Source organism: Danio aesculapii, chromosome 5 (genome assembly GCF_903798145.1).
Source record: "Danio aesculapii chromosome 5, fDanAes4.1, whole genome shotgun sequence".
Lineage (NCBI taxonomy): Eukaryota > Metazoa > Chordata > Actinopteri > Cypriniformes > Danionidae > Danio > Danio aesculapii.
The window spans coordinates 37,915,957-37,939,942 of record NC_079439.1 but is presented as its reverse complement, the minus strand read 5'-3'; the positions used below and the strand labels follow the sequence as shown (position 1 = coordinate 37,939,942).

Genomic DNA, 23,986 nt, shown 5'->3' with positions numbered 1-23,986 from the left:
ATAATGCTGTAACAAGGACACCTTAAAATAAAGTGTAACCAAATATTGTTTTTAAACAATTATGAGTTATTTATCATCTATACTGTCATGCAACATGCATTAAAAGCAATATCTACTGTAAAAAAATAAATATGAAAACATACAACAGTAAACAGCTGACAAATCTCTGGAAAAAAATATAACAAGTATTATTATTATAAGCCTGCTTTATAAGGTGTTTGCATGGAGCAAGTGTCATCATGACTGACTTTCTTTAGTCAAACGCGACTAAAGAATCATTGTTTACTGAATCATCATTTAGTGAATCATCAGTTTGCAGTGAGTCGATACTCCTGAAGTGCTGCGGCGCGCATGGATTCGTCATTTGCTCTCTTACTCAGTTTACGCAGCAGTTCAGATGAACGCGAGATGGACAGACATAATTCCTCCATGATGAATGAATTACAGTTAACCCGCAGCTCACGTGCGTTCTGTAGAGAAAGATCTGTGTGGATGGAATCAACCTCGATCCGTTTCAGCACTCATTATAGTAAGTTCATTTCTTAAATCAACCAAATGTTGTCAGGGTTCGTGTTTATGGACACACAAAAATAGAAATGAGTGTCAATGACCATGACCGACCTAATGAAATGGCCATTGTGTGATATAGCAGAGTTTCCTTAGTCGAGACTATATTATCCAATCATATGAAATCAGCAGGCTATTAACAAAATATATCCGCATTTTGAACCGTTTGAGTAATTAAAATGATAATCAAACTAATTATTCAGTGATTAAAAGTGTTATTTGGACTAAAATCAGCATCTCTGATCACTTTTAAAAAGCGCTACCCATAACCGTCAAACTGAAATCTGCCTAGTAACAGTGCGGTCCTCGCAACTCCTCTCCCGACCTCACCATTTCTGTGAACATGGTGTTTTTACAGATTTAAAGTGATTTCCTGGTTGTCTGCTCCCCTCTAGTGGCACTACTATTTTTTTTATTTTCCTAGCATTAACAGAAAGGGGGGTCCTCACAACATGCTACTGGGTCATGGCCCTCACAAGTATAGCAAAACACGTATGTGTGTGTGTGTGTGTGTGTGTGTGTGTGTGTGTGTGTGTGTGTGTGTGTGTGTGTGTGTGTGTGTGTGTGTGTGTGTGCACGATTGGGTGTGTGTGAGTGACAACATCTGACAATTAAATACCGGTGTAAAGAGCAAAGGGCTTTTATAATGCAAGTGGCAGTGCTGGAATTCAGATGTGTGTTTATGTGGTCGTGTACGGAACTAAAAGATGAAGGTCTTTCTTTATTTGTTTTTCATCTCATTTCTTACAGCTGGGGCGACCAGAAATCGTGAGTGTGTCTTTAAAATCAGATATGTTATGGAATATGTTAAAATGTTCACGTATCAGCCTTTACAAACACTCATGATTGTGTCCAAGCTAAGATTCTGTCAATTCTGTTTGTATGTGTTGATCAGCCTGTGAAGGGAAAGCTGACTTTGGGGAATGTGCGGATAATACTTTAGGCTGTGATGATAAAATTAGCAGATGTACCTGCTTCAATGAAGAACCGTTTTGTCGGTAATCAACTTCTATTTCTAGATGCATTTTCTGTTATACTCTGGACTGTAGTCTAAAGCTTGTTTTGAGATTCACCCCTTTGTTCCCTATATAGGTGTCACAATAACAAAGATGAGTTTTACATCGGCGATGACTGCTCTCAAAGATGGACAGTGGTGACCTTTGCCCTGGTGGCGTCTCTGCCCGGTCTCACACTCGCCGTGTTGGTGGGTGTGATTGTGTACATGCTGATGCTGCAGTCAAACAACAGCCACACAAGGTAAGAGCACCTCAAAATAAAGGTGCCAGGAAGAACCAAACAAGGGTTTTTAACAAGGGTGATGTTCTATAAGAACTTATTTTTAAACAAGTAAAATGTTCTTTAACCATTTTTCACAGTACAGAACCTTTTGTCAAATGTAAAGGTCACATGGATGTTAAAGGTTGGTCACAGACCCGTCCATGCCAACGCTGCAAAAAATGCTTTTCTTAGCCTACTTAGGGGTTTTGTCTGGTGTCTATAGTACAAATATCAAATAATTCTTAATGGGCCATGAAACCCCCCTCTTTTAGTTCAAGTCGACCTCTAATTTTTTTCCAAAAATGCTACATGATGGGCGTGGAGCAGAAGGAGGAGTGGGCATGGCCGGCAGAGCAGGGGAAAAAAAGTGGAGCAAACAACTGTCAGCTGGCTTACGACACAAACCGTGCAGAGACAAACCGTGAATTTATAGTTTACAAAGTTAAAATGCAAAGAAATAAACAGTAAGTAATTTAATTTCCTGCTACATTTGTTACTCATAATTTCATATCCACATAACCACAATTTGTTATATCATCATAAAGATAATCATGTTTATATAAACACCATAAATGAGGAGGACTTCTCTCCTCCTGAATCCCTGGGTCTGAAAGCAGACACAGTGGATAGCAGTGCAGCAGGTCTCGTGCCCTTTTAATTTGAACCATTAGCCCTGCCAGTATTTTGGAGGATTTTAAACATAGGCGAACACAGCAGCATGGATATAGGCGATGTGTCTGAATGGTAACGAGCTCAACTGATAAAAGACAAAGTCCGCCATTCTCTAATTCTCGTACAGCTCTCCCGACAAAAATGCTTGCTGTAAACCAACAACTTTGCTGTATCAGCCCGGACAGCATCACAGGGAAAAACATGCAACAAACTCCTTGGATCATGGAAACAAACACATGCGACTGTTCATGAAAGGCTAAATACTGCGCTTCGTGAGCGGATGTGGTATCATAGCTTGGCAGGTCTGCCTTGCCTTCAGAAAGCACGTGCAGTCATGAATAATGAATAAGCAGAATCTTCTCATAGGATAAGAAAGCTCAGCTATGAATAATAATGAGAAACCGGCATGTTATAACTTGATTTTGATCCCGCCCCAAAAATTATTTTAAACCCGGAAGATAAAATTAGCTGACAAAAGCTCAAAATTAATAAATTTTTTCTCACTATTAAAGCTGACAGGTGCTAACGTTGTCTTAAATGATGCTCAACACACACAAATCTTTAAAATAAAAATAAAAAAACACTTCAGGGTGTGTTGAACCTTAAAATCAAGAAGTATTTTCCTCACAAGTAAAACATTATTTTGTTTTCAGAAATAATGGGATAAGTCATCCTTTTCAGTTTGAAGCAAGATTATTTTAGTTACTCCATTGGTATATTTTTTGCTTGTTTTAAGGAGTTTTATAATGTGTCATTTTGACATTATTTTTAAAAAATAAAACAATGTTTTTATCTTGTCTAGAAAATGCTTCTTGATTTAAGAACATTTAGATATTTGGATCAGAAACGAGACTTTCTTTAAGGAAGTAAAGCATATTTTTTGCAGTGAATAAACAACCGTTTAAGAGTGACTAATAAACAAAGCTAGTTTTAGAGTAATGTAGCTTTATTGTTTTTGAACAGCATCTGGTGAATGTTTATCTGCCTCTTCTGCATTATCTGACTTTATGAGTGTGATTCTAATATATGACTTACAGGCTGTGATGCTAAATTCATTATGTGTTACGTCAAACAAATAATCACTGTCTTATTTTGTTTATATCTGTTCAGTGAACAGATGAAGGCAGCTTCCAAAGAGCAGGATTTGTTTCCTGGAATTGCTTTTGCATCTGATATGAATGTAAGTCAGTGTAATGTGGACCTTCCGAGTTAAAATAGTTAATGATTCATATCAGTAGCACAGAACTGCAATCATCTCAATCAGATTTACTGGCAATACCTTTGGAAGTCATAAAAGCAGCACAATATAAACTGAGCATTAGACCTTTTCAAGACATCAGTGTTATTTTCTTCAATGATCTAAATCTGTCTGTTTATTTTTTGCCTTTTGTCCTGTTATTAAAGGGTCGACCTTCTCCTAACATGAGACCAGCACAACAAGACCATGTTCCCTTGAAAGCCATGCCCATCCATCCCTATAGGTGAAGTTTATCTGTTCTCTGATCATATTTTTAAAACTGTACTTGAAAGAAGGTTTCACTAATTATGTCTGCATAACTATTATGCCTGCACTAACACACATATGAAATGGCATAAAACTCTCCTTCAAATAATCAACACAAAAGGACTAAACAATGCATGTTTTGATCCTCTTGGATCTGGAATAGTTCAGTCTAAGAAGATGTCAAAGTCATCTCATTTTCCCAGTGAATTCAGCATTTCACTCCTTTTTGAGGCTAAGCTCATGAATATAGTCTGATATGTGCTTCAAAATCAATGTATTGATCACTGACAACTTATTCACCATATTCACCGTCAAGTGACAGTGACTTTTAAATTTGATTGCTCTGCAGTAAAGCTATTCAAGCCATTATTTATTTTATGCCTGTGGTAATTATAAGTGAACATCATCACATCATCATTATGTGTCAAACAACCACACTCTAAAGGAATAAAGGTCAATTGCAATTATTCATTCATCAGATATATAAATTTTGTTTTAATGTCTATTTTAAAAAGTACCGGCAACCAGTCTAAACACTTTCTCCTTAAAAAATAAATGAGAAAACATTTAACAATCTTTTCTGAGTTTATTTTCTAATGTTTTGGTGTTTAGAATTAATAGACTGAGGAATTCCTATGAAGGTTAATTTGTAACTTTTAAAAACTGATTGAGTGGAAGGGTAATAAATAACATCCCGAGCTGCTAAAAACCAAGGTGTGCTTTTAGTAAGGCAAGATACTACAAGGAAAATTGACATTTTTTCTACTTTAGATGTTTTGCAGTGAGCTAAAAGTCTCAGGGCCCTATCATACAACCGGCATAATAAGGCGCAAGACGTGTTTGGCACCATTTGTTGCTATTTTTAGACCAGCACAACCATAATTTTCACGTTTTGTGCTACGTTGTTTAAATAGCAAAATAGCGGGTGTGCCGGTCTAGAAGGGAGGTGTGTTAAGGCTGTTGGCGAGTTATTATTTTGAGGAACTGAAATAAACCGCGCCATTGACCAACTGAGACCTGGTCTAAAGTCCAGCGCATTTAGCTTACCCAATTTACCTATGGCGGATGTCTTTGGACGTGTGGGGAAAACCGGAGTACCAGGAGGAAACCCACGCAAACACGTGCAGAACATGCTCCACACAGAAATGCCAACTGACCCAGCCGGAACTGGAACCAACAACCTTCTTGCTGTGAGGCAATAGTACTACACGCTGCGCCACCAATGTATCACCACATGCGGCCTAAGAATAAGATGTGTATTTAGATATAACTCTTTGTTATTATTGATATTTTCTGGAAATTAGAACTGAATTTAGAAATAGTTTTGAAGGAAATCTTTGTGCTTAACAAAGGAAATTAAATATGTAGGCTAATGGATGTCTTCGGTGGAGTGCGTACAACACAGTTTCCCTTATCCATGATAGTAAAGGAGTAAAGTATAGAGTAAAATTAAAGAGGTTGAATGGAGGAGGCTCATTCTTTATCCTGGCGCTGCAGATTGTCTGTTTAACTGTTTTCTCTGTTGTTCAGTTTTTCCTCTTACAAAGTCCTCCTTGTAAATAGCAAATGCACCATGGCGCATCGTAACTGACTCTTAAAGGGAATGAGAGATGAGACTCTGATTTCTTTAATGCATGTTATGCTCAAAACACACCCATAACTCATTAAGAAAATAAGCGCCAGGGCGCAGACTGTATTTTTCTGCACCTAAAATAGCAAAAGGCTTTAGATTTTGCGCCTAGATCATTAAAATAGAGCCCTAAGTTTCACTCAAGTAACACTTAGTTTTATTTACATTTCAAACATTTTTACAAACAGATTTGATCATATATCTTTCACACGATTTAAATAATTGTCTATAAAATGTTCTTTGTTTTCTTTTTCTGGCTGTTGACGCTCTATTCTAATTTAAGTTGATGAAACAAAATAGTTTTGCCCTATTTATCTATCAGGTGTCCCAGCAGAAAACATCATAGTCCCATTTTATAGTCATCTTCTTGTTCATGAATGCATGCAAATGCCATTTGTTAATTGATTTAATCTATTTTAAAGCATTCTAGAAATAAAACAATGAAAACATTTTAAAAATAGTCTTTTAATAGTTTTGTTTTGGCCATGAAAAAAATGATTTTTCTAATTATTGTAAAGATCAGATAACCTCATTCAAAATAGTATGTAACATTGTGCAATTTCTGTAAGTTGGCTGAACAGCACATGTAGGAAACACAGTCTGTTTCTCCATATGCACCAGACACTTTCTTATAAACAATAAGATAACACAAATAGTTATTTGTGAATGCACCACAAATCATATTGTACAACCTAAAAAATATAAGTCAGAAAAGATGTCACCTTTTTGAAAATGTATTATTTAAATATTCATTAAATATCAAGTAAATATCGTATAACAGTAGATTTTAACTATCGATATACTCTTGACCACTGCACTGTCCAGTCTATTCACACCTTAACATTTTCTGATTTTAATTGTACTAACGCACACCTTGTGTAAAGCTGCTTTGGAACAATAATTATAGTGAAAAGCAATATACAAATATATTTGAACTGAAATGAATTTTGTCTCTGCAGCATGTCTCGTGATCCTCCAATGACAAGTCCTGCTCAGCCCTACAGGTCAGTTCTTCATTTAGTCAACGGCAGTATTTTACAGTGTTTGCAGTCATATCAGTCTGCTCGTGTGTGTAACTTTCACATACTGTATCTCATACTGCTGATCCATCTTTGAAGCAGTTAATTAATCCAAAATGCCATCACAAACAGGGGTTTTCCTCTGTGATTTTTTTATAGTAGGATGTCTCAATCTATAGATGAGATATAATAAATGTGCTGTGGTTGTAGGTGGCTATTTCCAGCCAGTTCTGAAACAAATTCTTTTGGGAGACAATACTCTTTGCAGATCTTTTACAATTACAATGTGCTACACTACACTGTACATTTAATGAATGCTGTCTGTTTATTTAGCTGAGGAGCCATATGATAAGCGGAACATTTTCTATTACAACCAGCTGTCTGTGCATCATCCCTCATATATTAAGACCAAAACTCAGTGCATTCATATTTGTTGTACATGATGGTGTTTCTGATGATGAATCATTGTTTTTACAGCATATCCAATGGGATACGCGATCATTCAGTGGGAGCTCCTGCTCGGCCCTACAGGTTGTAAATAATTTTACATTTAAAATAAACCATTAAATAGCACAGATAACATTTTGGTTGCAGAATCAAATAGGTTTACTCTCTTTAATATACTTTTGATAGCACTACAACTAGCACTGCCATAGTTCAATCTGTATAAAAAGTTGAAGTCAAAATTATTCACCCTCCTGATGAATTTTTCTTTCCCAAATGATGTTTAACAGAGTTAAATTTTCACAATATTTCCTATAATATGTTTTAATTTGGAGAAACTCTTGTTTGTTTTATCTCGGCTAGAATAAAAGCAGTTTAAAATTTTTCTAAAACCACTTTAAGGTCAATATTATTAGCCCCCTTAAGCATTTTTTTCAATTGACTAAAGAACAAACCATTGTTATGCAATAACTTGCCTAATTACCCTAACCTGCCTAATTAACCTAGTTAAGCCTTTAAATGTCACTTTAAGCTGTATAGAAGTGTCTTAAAATATATAGTCAAATATTATTTACTGTCATCATGGCAAAGATAAAATAAATCAGTTATTAGAGATGAGTTATTAAAACTATTATGTTTAGAAATGTGTTGAAAAAATCTGTTAACAGAAATTGGGAGAAAAATATATTCATTCATTCATTCATTAGTTTTCAACTGCTTTTCCGGGGCCGGGTCACAGGGGCTGCAGTCTTAGGAGTGAACCCCAGACTTCCCTCTTTTCAGACACTTCTTCCAGCTCCTCCAGGGAGATTCTGAGGCATTCCCAGGCCAGCCAAAAGACATAGTTCCTCCAGCGTGTCCTGGGTCTTACCCGAGGCCACTTCCTGGTGGGACTTTTCTGAATACCTCCCTAGGTAGGCATCCAAGAGGCACCCGAAACAGATGCCCGAGCCACCTCAGCTGAATTCTCATGATGTGGAGGAGCAGCGGCTCTACTCAGAGCTCCTCCTGGGTGACAGAGCTCCTCACCCTATCTATAACGGTGCGCCCGGCCAACTTGTGAAGGAAAATCATTTCGGTCGCTTGTATCCGAAATCTTGTCCTTTCAGTCATGACCCAAAGTTCATGACCATAGGTGAGAGTAGGAACAAAGATTGACCGGTAAATCTAGAGCTTTGCCTTTCGGCTCAGCTCCTACTTTACCACAACAGACCACATTACTGTTGCCGCTGCACCGATCCACCTGTCAATCTCATGTTCCATCCATCCCTCACTCGTGAACAAACCCCAAGATACTCAAACTCCTCCACTTGGGGTAAGGACTTTCCTCCAACCTGGTTATGGCAAACCACCTAGCTCAGGGGTGTCCAAAATTTTTGGGCCAAGGGCCAGATGCAAAAAAAAAAACCCTGTTGTCCCGGGCCAAATTTGTAAGAGCTGAAGGCCTGAAGTTTTGTTTCATAATGTCTTTTAATATTATATTCCTTTATTAATGCAACTGAATCCTGGCAAATTAAACAGACACATTTCCCGCTGACCTCTGTGAAGAAATATACTTTGCCCCAACGTGACTGAAATTTCCTGCACTCACTGTTGATTTTCCTTGTTCTTGGTTGCGCCATGGCTCGCCAAAACGTGATTATCAATTAAGTTTCCTTCAGTTTGTTCGGTTGGTTTTAATTCATAACAGGAACGGCTGCCAAATTGAAGGCATGTCATAGCGACACCCGGTGGTTATTTATTGAATTACGTTCATTTTTGTACAGCGGGCCAGATTCTATTAATATTTATAAAAAGCCTCGCGGGCTGCCACAAAACTGATTGCGGGCCGCAGATGGCCCGGAGGCCGTAGTTTGGACACCCCTGACCTAGCTCTTTGGGGGGAAAATACAAAAGAATTAAAATTTAACAGGAGAGCTATTGATTCTGACCTCAACTGTATTTAAACATCTCTTTATCTGTAGAATGGCCACTTTAACTTGCACAAAAATATCTGAAATACTAATAATACTAATAATTCGGTGGGTAGCACGATCACCTCACAGCAAGAAGGTCACTGGTTCGAGCCTCGGCTGGGTCAGTTGGCATTTCTGTGTGAAGTTTGCATGTTATTCCTGTGTTTGCATGGGTTTCCTCCGGGTGCTCCGGTTTCCCCCAGAAAGTCCAGTCCAAAAACATGTGCTATAGGTGAATTAAATAAGCTTAATTGTTCGTAGTGTATGTGTGTGAATGAGAGTGTATGGGTGTTTCCCAGTGATGGGTTACAGCAGGAAGGGCATCCGCTGTGTAAAACAAATGCTAGATAAGTTGGCGGTTCATTCCGCTGTGGCGACCCCAGATTCTGATTAATAATGAATGAATATCTTTTATTTGAATTTTGAATGATTTGCTCTCTTCACTCTTCAGTGCATCCAACACTGGGCATCCATCTGCTGACAGTGTGACTGATGGAAGACCTCGTCAGCTGAACAGGTACACATACAAAGACACACATATTTAGGAGGTAAAGGGTTAGTTCACCCAACATTGAAAATTCTGTCATTAAGTACTCACTCTCATGTTGTTTGAAACCACCGAGACCTTTGTTCATCTTCAGAACACAATTAAGAAGATATTTAAGGTGAAATCTCTCAGCTCCCTCATCCTCCATAGACAGCAATGTCCCGACTTAATCAAAGTTAGAAAGAAAAATGCTAAAAACTGTGGTTTTGCCTTCAGTGGTCTGATCAGAATATCATCAAGCTACGAGAATACTGTTGTGCACACATAAAACAAAAATAACAACTATATTCAACTGTTTCTTCTCTTCAGTGTCAGTGCAGTGCATCCGGAAAGTCTTCATAGTGCTTCACTTTTTCCATAATGACAATGTGAAAAAGGATTTGTTGAAATTGTTGCAAATTTATTAAAAATAAAAAAGCTGAAAAATCACATGTACATAAGTATTCACAGCCTTTGCTCAGCACTTTGTTGATGCACCTTAAGCAGCAATTACATCCTCAAGTCTTTTTGAATATGATGCCACAAGCTTGGCACACCTGCCTTTGGGAATTTTTGGCCATTCCTCTTTGCAGTACCTATCAGGCTCTCCCAGGTTGGATGGGTAGCGACGGTGTACAGCCATTTTCAGATCTCTCTAGAAATGTTCAATAGGATTTAGGTCTGGGCTCTGGCTGGGCCACTCAAGGACATTCACCGAGTTGTTGTGAAGCCACTTCATTGATATTTTGGCGGTGTGCAAGAGCACTCGGAAGCAGGTTTTCATTCAGGATGTCTCTGTACATTGCTGCATTCATCTTTCCCTCTATCCTGACTAGTCTTCCAGTTCCTGCTGCTGAAAAACATCCCCACAGCATGGATGGTGTTAGCCTGGTGATGAGCGGTGCCTGGTTTTCAGCTGTGCCTGGTTTGTGTTATTCAGGTTTTTTTTTTTTCTTGTTTCCCATTGTCATTATGGGGTATTGTGTGTAGAATTTGAAGGAAATCAATGAATTTAATCCATTTTGGAAAAAGCCTGTAACAAAAAATGTGGAAAAAGTGCTATGAACTTTCTGGATGCACTGTATATTGTGCATGAACAATCCAACTGAACCACTGAAGGCATTTATGGTTTATTTTGAGGATGTTTTTTGACTTTGAACAGGTTGACACCATTGCTGTCTATAGAGGATGAGGGAGATCTCAGATTTTACCTAAAATATCTTAATGTGTCTTTAAATAAATCCGTCTTTTAATGTTCTTCATTGACACACCAACTTTCTGGCAATAATCTGGCACATTTAGCATATAATAAGAGGTGCTGCATGCAGATCTGCTTGTGAGACTGAAGACTATATTTGTTTTGGTTCATGAAGAATCTGTTAAATCTGACTTTGTTCATGCAGTGGGATGCGCGATCCTCCAATGGGAGGTCCTGTACAGCCATATAGGCGAGTAATAATTCAACCTAAATTGATTTCACAACAGATTCTCTGCATGTAAATGTATTATATGCATATCATTATATCATCAAGACAATAGATGATAATTCTAGTATTCCATGTTTTTGTGTGTGTCTGTTGTTTATTCACGTGATTGCAGTGATGGTGCAGGCCGGGGTCAGATTGTTAGCAACCCTTATGTTAGAGATTTAGCCAACCGAAACCCCTACGAAGACCTCGGCTCTCCTGCTGACCGCCAAAGTGATTACAGATCAACTGCCCCGTCGTACACATATGATAATCAGGTATGTCACAAGATTAGTTATCATGCAGATGCTCGAGTTAGTTTTTTTCATTAAGTCAGAGAGCACTGGTGTTGTTATTATGGTACGCTATAGAGTTGTGATAAGATTCAGGAAATGAGCTTACCGTGTATGATCAAAGGTCTTTAAGGAACTATCCTCTGCTCTTTATTAACAGATTCCAAATCCGCCCTATTCTCCTGCTCCGCTCTATGGATCCTCTGAACAAGGAAATATCCGCACTGGATTTCCACGACCTCAATTAAGCCTAAAATACTAGAACTTGAAAAATGTCTTATGATGATCAATTTTGTTAAAATGTGTTGTGTAGCTCGTTTTTAAAGTGTTTAGCTGATAAAATAATTCCCTGTAGTGCTGCCAGTTTGTCCCTATTTGTTCTATGAAGTATGACTGCTAATCTTTACGTTTACATTTCCTGGACAAAAATGAAAACTCTTACATTACATTGGATGAAAGAAAACATTTGATTTTCAATGCACTTGTTTTAAGATTTTAAACTAATCAAAATAAAACACTAAAGAGATGGCTGTGCCACATGATGCTGAATTTGTCACAATGTTTTTTTTTAATGAGCCATTTATATTTAACAATGGAATTTATTTAAAAATATATAAATACATTTCTGCATTCAAATAGAAGCGCAGTTCAGCATCCTGTTTACTCCCGAATGCAAAATTGGAGAAGGATCTGGCTGCAGACCAAATGCAGATGCAAGCTGAGCTGCATGCAATGCTTTTAATGCGCACACCTAACCTCAACCCTTATGGTGACGTTACTAGTTCAAGTGCATTGTGACTGAGATTTCAGGCTCTCTTTTGAGACTGCCATCTCTCACGCATTTAGCATGAGATTCTATCAATCTAACCCTTCCCCCCTCTTCTCTTCCTCCCTGGTTATTGACCACGACCACCCTGGCCTTATGTTATACATTTACATACATATACATACTATTTATGTTATACATCTCCAAAACCAGACAGATGCACAAATCTAAACTAGTTTTATTAGTTGGTCAATTGCACAGTCCATTTCAGTTCTTCAAAATATCGTGCCAACAATGCGCATTGACACAGCTCCCTTAAAGATCAGCACACGCATGAGTCCACAAAGCTGATGCAAATGGATTTGCTATTTAAACAACGTGGCGTCGTTTACTCATCCTTGTCACAAACCTGATTTAAAATCTCAAAATATCTTCTGTGTTAAACAGAAAAAAAAAATCTCAAAGGTTTGGAACCACTTGATGGTATTTATTTATTTATTTTTTGCGCTTTTAAATGATGTTTACAGCTCAGCTAAGATCGCACAGAAAAATCAAAAGGGTTTTGTTTATAAAATGTTAGATTTAGTTTTTATATTTGATCTGTTGTTGTTTTTTATGTTTAATTTTGTAATTGTGCATAAGTTTTATGACCTCATTTTAATAACACCCCCCCAAAAAAATCCCTTTAGCATATAAAATAGCATCAGTCAACTTTTGATGAGTAGCAAGAATTGAAAAACTCTGATTTTATTACAAGAAAATGTTTACTTGATGTGGCTCTAATAAAAGACTAGCTAATAAAATCAAATCTACGCATGCACGATTTTTAATAAATGAGGCCCTAGATTTCAGATCGTCAGTTTAGATGATCAGCTTTTGCTATTTGTTGATGCTACGATCACAAAAATACTCAACAATTCATGCTGCTTTTTCAATGCAGTACATCATTCAAATAATAACAATCAGAAATAAGAGTAGAAAAGGCTGTTGAAAGGTGCTTTTGTGTTTGTTTACTAGAGGTTGACCTTACAGAATTTTTCCAAAAGAACAGAGAAATTGACAGATTATGCAATAAATAAATTTCAGCATAAAACGTCCCACACAGTTTCTTCAGCAATTCTGAAGCAGTCAGATCCATGCAAGTGCTGATGCTGGTTCTGATAACTCTAGCTCATCTGAAACCAGGAAAACAAGGCCTAGCAGTATCTGCTAATAGTTAAAGAACATGCAGTCTTAGCTGGCTCCAAATCAAACAGCACATATGGTGTAACTACATGGGTGAAGACGTCCTTCTGACCCTTAACTGTACAGCAAACACTTCTGTAGAAATGTTGCTCAAAACAACATCCATGAAAAGGCAAACGTTTCAATCTTACAGGAAAGAGTGACATGAAGCAATGAAAAGTCTCATTTGAAGGGTTAGTTCACCCAGAAATTTGATTCTGTTATAAATAACTCATCCTGATGTTGTTCCGAAGATGAATCTGAAAGGTTTGGGACACAAATGTAGTTATTTTGGATAAAATCTGAGAGTTCCTTCATCAACAGTCCCGTATTGTTTAAAGTCCAGAAAAAAAACACACCATGCGTGTTTAAAAAGTGAAATATTATCAAGCTACAAGATTACTTTGTGTGCACATAACACGTATATAATTGATTTTAATCAAGAGTTTCTTCTCAGGGTCAGTATATTGTGCACGTTCACGAGAGCGCTGCGCTCTTTGCTTGTGTCTCTTTGACATACATCAGTGCACTGATATAATGAAAGTAAACCAGCACTGAGGAGGAAAAGCTGTTGAATAAATGTAGATTTTATGAGCACACAAAGTATTCACGTAGCTTGATAATATTCTGACTGAACCACTGAAGACATATGGTGTGTTTTGAGGATGTTTTCGATATTCTTCTGAACTTTGAACAAGTCAGATCCATTGCATCTAGATTTCAAGGATTGGAACATAAGGGTGAGTATTTCATAACCTATGTTTCATTTCTGACTGTTCTAACCTATTAAGCTCACCACAATTTTAGATTCATATAGAGACATATAAAAAGGACGTCAAATACGCGAACTTGTTTTAGAAAAAATACCAACTAGCCACTAAAGTGCCGCTCTCTGTCGTGTCCATGTCACATATTGGCAGCATTGGGAGTTTTTGTTGTGGAAACTGAATGGACATTTGTTTGTGCGTTCGCGAGAGAGCAGATCAGCCCATGTTCTTGCGGTTGCCATATCCTCTCCGGTGCGTGTCCTTCCAGTCGTCCCAGTCTCGTGCCTTCTGCAGTGCCTCTTCATCATCGTTCTCTTCCTTCCGCTCTCTTTCTGCTCGCTCATCCTCCTCTGCATCACCGTCTGCTGTGGACAAAACAGTTCTCTCAGTACGATGTTCCCTTTCAAGTGTTTTAAGTGATGGATTATATAAAGTGTGTATTAAGTACTTGTGCTGCGTGGTATGCCCTGGTCTGGTAAACATCCTTGTCGTCTGTGCTGGTCATACCAATCGTCCACGGTCATGGTGGCAAGGCTGGGATACCCTGCGCCAAACACTCTGCAATACATTCAGAAAACAAACATCTCATGCAAGCATGTCCATGTTAGAGCACTGACTCTCACAGACACACCACGAATGCACAGTACTTTGCCTGCATTGCATCCTTGGTCAAGATAAAAGGCTTCATGGGTGGTCTTTTGGGTGGAGAAGGCTGGGGGGCACTCTGAAAAAAAAATTGCAAAATTTATTATTAATAAAGCTTAAAGTAGATAAGGCTTTTGTATTTAAAAATACAAGGATTTTTTATTTATAGATACATTCACGGATTTATGTCCAAAAGTGTAAACATCAACACAATCAGATTGTTCTGCTCAATTCTGTCAATGAATTTTCTGCTCGACCAATAGCAAAGTTTGGGGCGTGTCTACTCTAGCAGGCAGGATCTCAGGATGAAGATGATCTTAAAAATGGGATGTGCAAGATATAATTTGCCATATTAGTATTATATTCTGATACATTAACTGGCCACTTTATTAGGTATACATTACTAGTACCATGTTGGACCCACTTTTGCCTTCAGAACTGCCTTAATCCTTCGTGACAGGTTCAACAAGGTACTGGAAATATTCCACTGAGATTTTGATCCATATTGACATGATAGCATCACGCAGTTGCTGCAGATTTGTCGGCTGCACATACATGATGTGAATCTCCCGTTCCACCACATGCCAAAGGTGCTCTTTTGGATTGAGATCTGGTGAATGTGGAGGCCATTTAAGTACAGTGAACTCATTATCATGTTCAAGAAACCAGTCTGAGAAGATTTGCGTGTTATGACATGGTGCGTTATCCTGCTGGAGGTAGCTATCAGAAGATGGATACACTCTGGTCATAAAGAGATGGACATGGTCAGCAACGATACTCAGGTAAGCTGTGGTGTTGACATGATGCTCAGTTGGTACTAATAAGCGCAAAGTGTGCCAAGAAAATATCCCCCACACCATTACACCACCACCACCAGCCTGAACTGTTGATACAAGGCAGGATAGACCCACACTTTCATGTTGTTGATGCCAAATTCTGACCCTACCATCCAAATGTCGCAGCACAAATCGAGACTCATCAGACCAGGCAATGTTTTTTCAATCTTCGATTGTCCAGTTTTGATGAGCCTGTGCAAATTGTAGCCTCAGTTTTCTGTTTTTAGCTGACATAAGTGACACCTGGTGTGGTCTTCTGCTGCTGTAGCCCATCCGCCTCAAGGTTGGATGTGTTGTGCGTTCAGAGATGCTCTTCTGCATATCTCGGTCGTAACGAGTGCTTATTTGAATTACTGTTGCCTTTCTATCAGCTCAAACCAGTCTGGCCATTCTCCTCTGACCTCTGGCAACAACAAGGCATTTGCGCCCACAGAATTGATGCTCACTGGATATTTTCTTTTTCGGACCATTCTCTGTAAACCCTAGTGAGGGTTGTGCATGAAAATCCCAGTAGATCAGCAGTTTCTGAAATACTCAGACCAGATCTGGCACCAACAACCATGCCATGTTCAAAGTCACTTAAATCACCTTTCTTCCCCATTCTGATGCTCGGATTAAACTGTAGCAGATCGTCTTGACAATGTCTACATGCCTAAATGCACTGAATTGCTTCCATGTGATTGGCTAATTAGAAAACTGTGTTAAAAGCAATTGGACAGATGTACCTAATAAAGTGTCCAGTGAGTGTATGTGATGCTTTAATGTTTTTGTAATCAGCCCGATAAAAATATCATAGGCCAGATATATTAAATCTGACATATTATGGACTATATGTACTACAGATGATTCACTTCAGGATATATATTTATCAGCCTTTATATTTATCATCAAATTTTAAATATAAATAATTGCTTAAAACATATGCTAGATAAGTTGGCGGTTCATTGTGCTGTGGCAACCCTGATGAATAAAGGGACTAAGCCGAAAAGAAAATGAATGAATGAATGTTTTTTTCCTTTTCAGCCTAAATTTGCAATCTTACTTTATACATGTATTTTAGTACAAAAAACCACGATGTGTGTAAAGGGAAATTGTAAAATATGTTTAAAACTATACATAATTCTGCATTAAAAGGGACATACTTAACCTTTAAATACGATCTAAAGAAAATCAGAAGATGTATGTTTCTGCATCAAATCCAATGTAATATCTTGTGGGAATGAAGTACCTGCTTGAAGAGCTCCATGCGTTTGAGTATCTCTATCTCAACGTTGATCGAGTCGATCTCTTCAATTGCTAACGTGATCCATCTGCGCACGTGCAGCAGGTAAAAATCCCTCACCACATCTTCATCAGCAGAACCGGATTCAACCAGTCCCTTGATCTCACTCAGCTTGGCTTCAGTGTCCTTACGCTGCTTAAACCTGGAAACAACTTACAGAGTAAATATGCCAAGCATGAACATTACACAAGCATCAGCACAACTAGGGGTTTTAAAATAAATGAATAATTAGTTTATACAGATTATATTGCTTAAAAGTATAAAAATAAATACTTATAATGTTACATGTTTAAATGTTTGAAATAAATACTAGGGATGCTCCGATCAGGATTTTTGCAGCGGATACCAAGTACCGATTCTTTGTCATGTGATCAGCAGATACCGAGTACCGATTCTGATGCTTTAATTTTTATAATGCAACAAAGCACATTTTCCCTCCAAATATGATCCGTTATTGGAGATATCGCCTTACCTAAGAGAATAAATGAAGGATGTTGCATATAATGCCTTAAACACGTCTCTTATAACCATTTAAGTGTGAACATGTCATGGCCAGAAGCAGCTTTACAGAAAACAATAGATAAAACCGATAAACAATTGGTAAGAAAAATGACAAACAATGCAATTTGGAAACACTGCAAATGATAAAAGTCTCAATCAAGAAAAAGTTTGGAGCGCATATTAATGCATAAAAAGTGCACCTATAATTCCATTGCTTCTTTACTAGAGGAAAATAGGCCTATAATCTACTGTTTATTGCAATAAGTAAATTACAAGAAGTATATGTAAAAAGGCCTAAAAACATGCAATGCAATTCTAATATTTCGCTCATCTCCAAATACTGACCACAGCCCCGGAGAGCCTCACAGCAGCTTAATGACAGAGAGAGGGAGACTTGCAGTGATTCTTTACTGCTCTATTCTTTTAACCTAACAAATGTAATGCTCAGAAAATCCCTGTGCTTCTTGTGATCTGTTCTTTTGCTTATTCACTCTCATCGCCATGATTTCCCGAGCCACTATGAATATGCGGGAGACTCGCAGAACTTCTGGGATTGGTCATTCGTTTGGACACTAGATAGGGGGCGATCGCGTCACAGCAGCTCAAAACACTAAATATAAAGCCAAATCAGCGCGTACAGATAGAGTCATTAAATGTTATTATCGGCCGATACTGATCTCCGGCCAATTTATCAGAGCTTCCCTAATAAATAGTTATTTTGATGTTCATATTTATCATAGAGGTCTAAAGAAGATGCAATAATGTTAAAACCTGGCAAAGTGTCAGCAATTCTGACTTTCTCACAATTTTTCAGAGCTTTTTTCTCACGATGGAACTTTATCTTTCTAGGCTATTTAAAGAAGAGCTGAATATCGGAATCCCTCTATGAATTAAAGTTTCCTTCTGCCCCAAAGTAATACCATATTTTCTATTAAACTTTAATGGCTCTCAGCAACAGAATAATTACTTCTTGACATCTTATGCTTATTTAACAAACAAATAAAAAAAGAATGTTTAGTATTTAACACCTTTTACATGACACTGCGTTTCTTTTTAGTGTGTTATTATCCATGTGCACTACTGACAGGTCAAATCTGCTCTCTCTTTCTGCTGTAGTGTTGGTGCTGCTGAGAGATTGAGACACACCGGCCAAAGTTTGGGCATAAAGTAATGCAAAAACTAATACAATTAATATCGAAAGCTGAATCTCGAACACATCCGAGGAAAAGAGGATGTATTGTCACCCCAAATAATGAGCTGGGTCAGTCTATTTAGTAAAAGGCCTTTCTTTTCCACGTGTCCTCACGCTCTTCCCAAAGCTACTACCAAAGTCAGAACAGCAGTTCTGTATCCAGCGCGTCTCAATTCAATTCAATAATATTGAATTGGCATGACAAATGTTACAAATGTATTGCCAAAGCATTTCTAAAAAGTTTACATTAAAGATAAAAGAACATACATGTATAATAAAAACACAGTAAATAGTAGAAGTGGTCAATTTTTTTTTTTCATATATGTATTTATATATACATATAATAATTAAATAAAAATATAAATAACATATCATATCATTCCATCATATTATTATTCTATCTATCTATCTATCTATCTATCTATCTATCTATCTATCTATCTATCTATCTATCTATATATATATATATATATATATATATATATATATATATATATATATATATATATATATATATATATATATACACACACACACACACACACACACACACACACACATCAATAAAAATAATAATAGATCAGAATAAACTACTAATAAATTTTCCAGTTCGCACACATCTATTTCTAGTCGCAAATGTGAGCGAAATGGTCGCACTGTTGAGCCCTGATCGATAATTTTTTCCACAATTGACAGCAAGAACATAGAAGCTTTGTCTGATTGACAAGCAGCACCTATTTATGTTCAAAAGAATTTAAAACGCCAAATAGGACGAATTTATACCCCATTTCGAAAGTAAAACATACTCTAACATTAAGTGCAGTGTGTGGGTGAGACCTGGTTATGTTGTGGTTCTGTGACTGCTGGTGTTGGTTGCTGTGTGGTTAAAATGATGACAGTTAAAGTAACCAATTTAATTTAGATAAAAAAAAAACATAAAAAATAAATAAAATATTAATCTAATATTTTGGGCTGTTTTTTGTATGTTTTGACAGGTTTTGGACTGGAAAAAGTCACCTATATCTGAAACACTGATCTCCATATCAAAAACTACGGGGCAGCCCATGATTTAGCAAACATTTTAAAAAAAATAAATCATTTATAAACCAACATCCACGCCTGCTATAGACCTGAACAGTGCAGTGGCTTACCTGTGTTTTTAAAATTAACAAAGACAGCAGAAGTCAATGACTTATTTGAACAATTTAGCCTAATATGTTTACTGTTTCTTAAAATAAAATTGATTGTGTTTAATGGGGGAAAAGGTTTTTTTTTGGTCAAAAATAAGCATGCTACTAAATTCTATCAACCCACCTCTCAATTTTGGCTTGTCTCTGTGTTGCCATGGCGATGAGGTCTGGCTGGGACATTGGCATTGGGACTGCTGGACTGCTCTGCTCCTCAGTGGGAGTGTCTGCTGTGTTCTCGCAGTCTTTGGGCAGCTGAAAACTACATATGTCATAGTCCTTGCACCTCTTGAGGAAGTCTATGAAGTAAACGCGGGCCGCCTGCACGTACTCCAGTCGCTTGTTGGGGTTCACCTGTTTCATGGTGAGAGCGCCCAGCAGAGCCGGCAACAGCAGATACTTCAGATCTGTGGTAGAGATTTCCTCCAGCGCCTCATTACGGCTGCAGGAAGAAAAGAGGGACATTTTAAACAAATGAAAGTGCTTTCATTGACAACCTACGTGTGGAAGCTCTTGTTTATTTAGATTTGTTGCAAGCAGTTCACAAGCTGGTAATAAAGAAGTGATTAAATTTACACAATCATCTGGCAGATGACTTTATCCAACATAGATTTAGGCAGTTTTTAATATTTATATACAAGCAAGTAGACTGATTAAAAGCTACTTAAAACAAAAGAACAGAAAGAGATAGATTGTGAATATATATTTAGGTGTTTTTTTATTTAAACTGTTAGGGCTCTATTTTAACAATCTAGGTGACGTAATGCTCGACGTAAAAGCATTAGAGGCATGTCTGAATCCACTTCTGCTATTTCAAGGATGGACAAATAAGCTTAGCGCCCCGGCACATGGTCTAACAGGGTTGTGCTTATTCTCTTAAAGAGTTATGGGTGTGTTTTGAGCATAACGTCTATTAAACCAATCAGAGTCGCATCTCCCATTTCCTTTAAGAGTCAGTTACGCAACTACGCACGCATTTGCTATTTACATGGCGGACTTTGTAAGTGGAAAAAAACTGAATGCTTCAATAGCGAGAAAACGGTTATACAGACCATCTGCTGTGCGAGGATAAAGAATAAGCCTCCTCCATTCAGCCTCTTTACTTTCTCTTTAGTTTACTTTTACTCCTTTACTTTTGTGGACACGGAAACAGTGTTGTACGCACTCCACTGAAGACATCCATTAGCCTACATATTTAATTTTGATGAGTGAAAAATGTAGCTTCGCAACAAGTGCAATAGATTTTATAGCGTTACTAGATTAGAAATGCATATAGATTTATAATACATGCAAATATCCAATGTGTAGGCCCACATGGAATCTGTGCGTGCAGAGATCCACAGATTTTTAGCCCATCATCGAGTCTATTTATTTACTTGTGTAAATGAGTGTAAATTTATATACATTTTTAAATTAATTTTAGTAATATAACTGACTAATATCTTCATATTTTTTTTTACAATACAGTTTGTAAAGTAATATTTTCTGCTCTTTACTAGTTATATTATAAAGGAGACTTGCTTTTCTTACCAAATAAGTGAATCTAATGGCATTTGCGTTGTAAATAATAAATAAAAGTTAAAAAGGTTTTTTATTTTATGTATTAAGTTGTAACTTACGATACTCCCAAAGTCATTCGGCATAAATCCACAGATTTTGTTTGACAAAATTCTCCTTAAAATAGCAGAAATTTCCGCAGATTTTGTCTGGCCCTACTTATGTGTAACTAAATAATGAAACCAACGAGGGTGACCATCACCATGACGTCTTCGGTCAATTCTGTGTTAAACGGAGTACACAGCTGAGTAATACTGTAGTACTTGGTCTAGTTTTGTATTAACGACATTAACTTACGTGTAATGGCATTGGTGTAATGCAATTTTCTGTGTGTTACTGTAACAAAAAACACATCTTGCACATTCACTGTTAAAACTGACAACAGATGACTAGACAGAATATAAAGCCCACCACAACATCATGAGCGCTCGGTCACTCGCGGAGATTTGACAGTTACAGTGATTACGAGCTTATATTTAACGTTGTCCCGTGGGATCTAGTCAGTTTGTTTTGTCTTTCCCTCTCTCGTGTGTGTGTGAGTGAGTGCGAGTTACCTGAAGAGGTCCAGCTGGTTGACCATCCTCGTCGCCTCCTCCAGCTGCATGATGGCGCGCTTGACTTTCACCTGCACCGGGTTGGAGCTGCTCGGCTCATTCGTGGTGTCCACCTCTTCAAAGAGCTTCCAGCCCCTGTCCAGCAAATCCGACAGTTTCGGAGCATCTAAACCGCTGGGGTTTTGTGTACTGTTTGTGTCTTCAACAGCCGCCATTTCTCAAAACGTATTCAAGATCCAACTCGGCCTCCGTCTGTTCCTGTTTTCTGTATCCGGTCTGTCCTCGGCGCTGGAGTTCCGACGACTCACTCTAGAGGTCAGCAGAGATCAGAGGACTGGACTACAGCTCCTCTTGAACTGAGGTGGGATAAACCACTTAAGTTGTTTTAACGGGGGTTAAAAAAGTGAGGGTTATACAGCACAGTTATATTATAGGCCTACATACAAACTTAGTTGCTTTGTTTTAAGTCAGTTTAATGTAATTTAAGATAAAAATGACTAAAAAAATTCATAAATTTTCCTTCTGTTTTGTCCATTTATTCATCAGGGGTTGCCACAGCAGAATGAAATTTATTCCATTTAATTCAATTCATATTTATTTCTATAGCGCTTTTACAATGTAGATTGTGTCAAAGCAGCTTAACATAGAAGTTCTGGTAAATTGAAACTGTCAGTCCAGTTTTCAGAGTTCAGTTTAGCTCAGTTCAGTGTGGTTTAATTTTCACTGCTGAAAGTCCAAACACTGAAGAGAAAATGCATCAATGTGCAGCTCCACGAGTCCCAAACCAAGCAAGCCAGTGGTGACAGCGGCAAGGAACAAAACTTCACCAGTTGACGAAAGTGAAGGAAAAAACCTTGAGAGAAACCAGGCTCAGTCAGTTGGACACAACCATTTCTCCTCTGGCCAAACTTCTTGTGCAGAGCTGCAGTTTAGGCACCAGGGGTTGGAGAACGCTGGATGTCCATCGTGGTGAAGCTGCATGTGTAAGTAAGGCATCGGCGGGTGTTCAGGCTGGCCCACGAGATTAATGCGAAGACTCGTCTGTCACTGGGTCTTTCAGGAATCAGTCTCATGCTCTCTACTCTTCCATAACCGCCACAGCATCTGCTCAGGATACAGCCAGGTCCAGGTTTATGGAGACTTCTAGAAGTCCTTTTATGGTAGGCATCATCTCTTCACAGGACTTGGATCACACCAATGACGCTGTATAATCTCTAGAGGCGTCGAGATGAGTATCCCCAGGTGGAGATTGAGAGAAATGAAAATAACAGTTATATAAACAATCATGTAAAGCATAGGGGTGTTTCTAACTAAATGTCTGGTGCATTAAGTCAGGTTTGTCAAGCCCACTCACCTGCATGGACCACACTCATGCATCATACTGTTATATGATGCATTGTGTGTATGCTTTACTAAAAAGATAGGTCTTTAATGTAGTTTTGGATTTAATTTAATATCTAATACAAATTAGTATTAATAATAATGTGTATTATGAATAATGTGGCTTGAAAACATTTTCCTTAAAAATGTAAATGAATAACAGGAAAGCCTTCTTTTGTAGTTTGTGATCTCAGAATATATTTTTATATTATATTACCATTTAAGAAATTCAAATTGCCAATGAACAGTTTAGGAAGTTAGCTATCTCTAAACTATTTTCTTTATTTAAAATTTTTAAATATCATTAAACATATTAGATTTTAATTGTCCTATAAAGTGTCTAATGTAAGTTCACCAGTGCACCCTGCCCTTTTTATGAAAATATAAACAAGATTATTTATTAATTTAAACATATTCATTTATTCATTCATTTTCTTTCGGATTAGTACCTTTATTCATCAGAGGTCGCCACAGCGGATTGATCCGTCAACTTATCCAGCATATGTTTTACACAGTGGATGCCCTTTCCACTTGCAACCCAGTTCTGGGAATTACCTATACACTCTAACATGCACACACATAAAGTACACACTACTGCCAATTTAGTTAATTCAATTCATCTTTAGCACATGTGTTTGAACTGAGGGGGAAACCGCAGCACCCAGAGGAAACTTACGCAAACTCTGGGAGAACATGTAAACTCCACACAGAAATGCCAAGTAGTCCAGTCGGGGCTCGGAA

General features: G+C 37.7%; 2 protein-coding genes across 3 annotated transcripts; one reads left to right on the top strand and one right to left on the bottom strand.

Moving 5' to 3' along the window:
- The first annotated feature begins 1,195 nt into the window (after positions 1-1,195).
- zgc:158432 (uncharacterized protein LOC555281 homolog) lies at positions 1,196-11,898 on the top strand. Its single transcript, XM_056458105.1, has 11 exons — positions 1,196-1,335; positions 1,463-1,565; positions 1,660-1,824; positions 3,628-3,697; positions 3,922-3,998; positions 6,611-6,655; positions 7,148-7,201; positions 9,521-9,586; positions 10,999-11,043; positions 11,195-11,339; positions 11,515-11,898. Exons 1-11 carry the CDS (start codon positions 1,275-1,277, stop codon positions 11,614-11,616), a joined length of 933 nt encoding a protein of 310 aa, XP_056314080.1. The 5' UTR covers positions 1,196-1,274; the 3' UTR covers positions 11,617-11,898.
- Positions 11,899-13,107: 1,209 nt separating this feature from the next.
- Positions 13,108-22,138, bottom strand: igbp1 (immunoglobulin (CD79A) binding protein 1). 2 transcript variants are annotated; one of them, XM_056458102.1, is made up of 6 exons: positions 21,866-22,138; positions 19,882-20,196; positions 16,821-17,016; positions 14,759-14,835; positions 14,560-14,669; positions 13,108-14,476 (listed from the first exon to the last, which is right to left on the bottom strand). In XM_056458102.1, exons 1-6 carry the CDS (start codon positions 22,078-22,080, stop codon positions 14,328-14,330), a joined length of 1,062 nt encoding a protein of 353 aa, XP_056314077.1. In that variant the 5' UTR covers positions 22,081-22,138; the 3' UTR covers positions 13,108-14,327. The 2 variants fall into 2 exon arrangements, with proteins under 2 accessions (XP_056314077.1, XP_056314078.1); XM_056458103.1 differs by having other exon boundaries at positions 13,108-14,473.
- Positions 22,139-23,986: the final 1,848 nt, after the last annotated feature.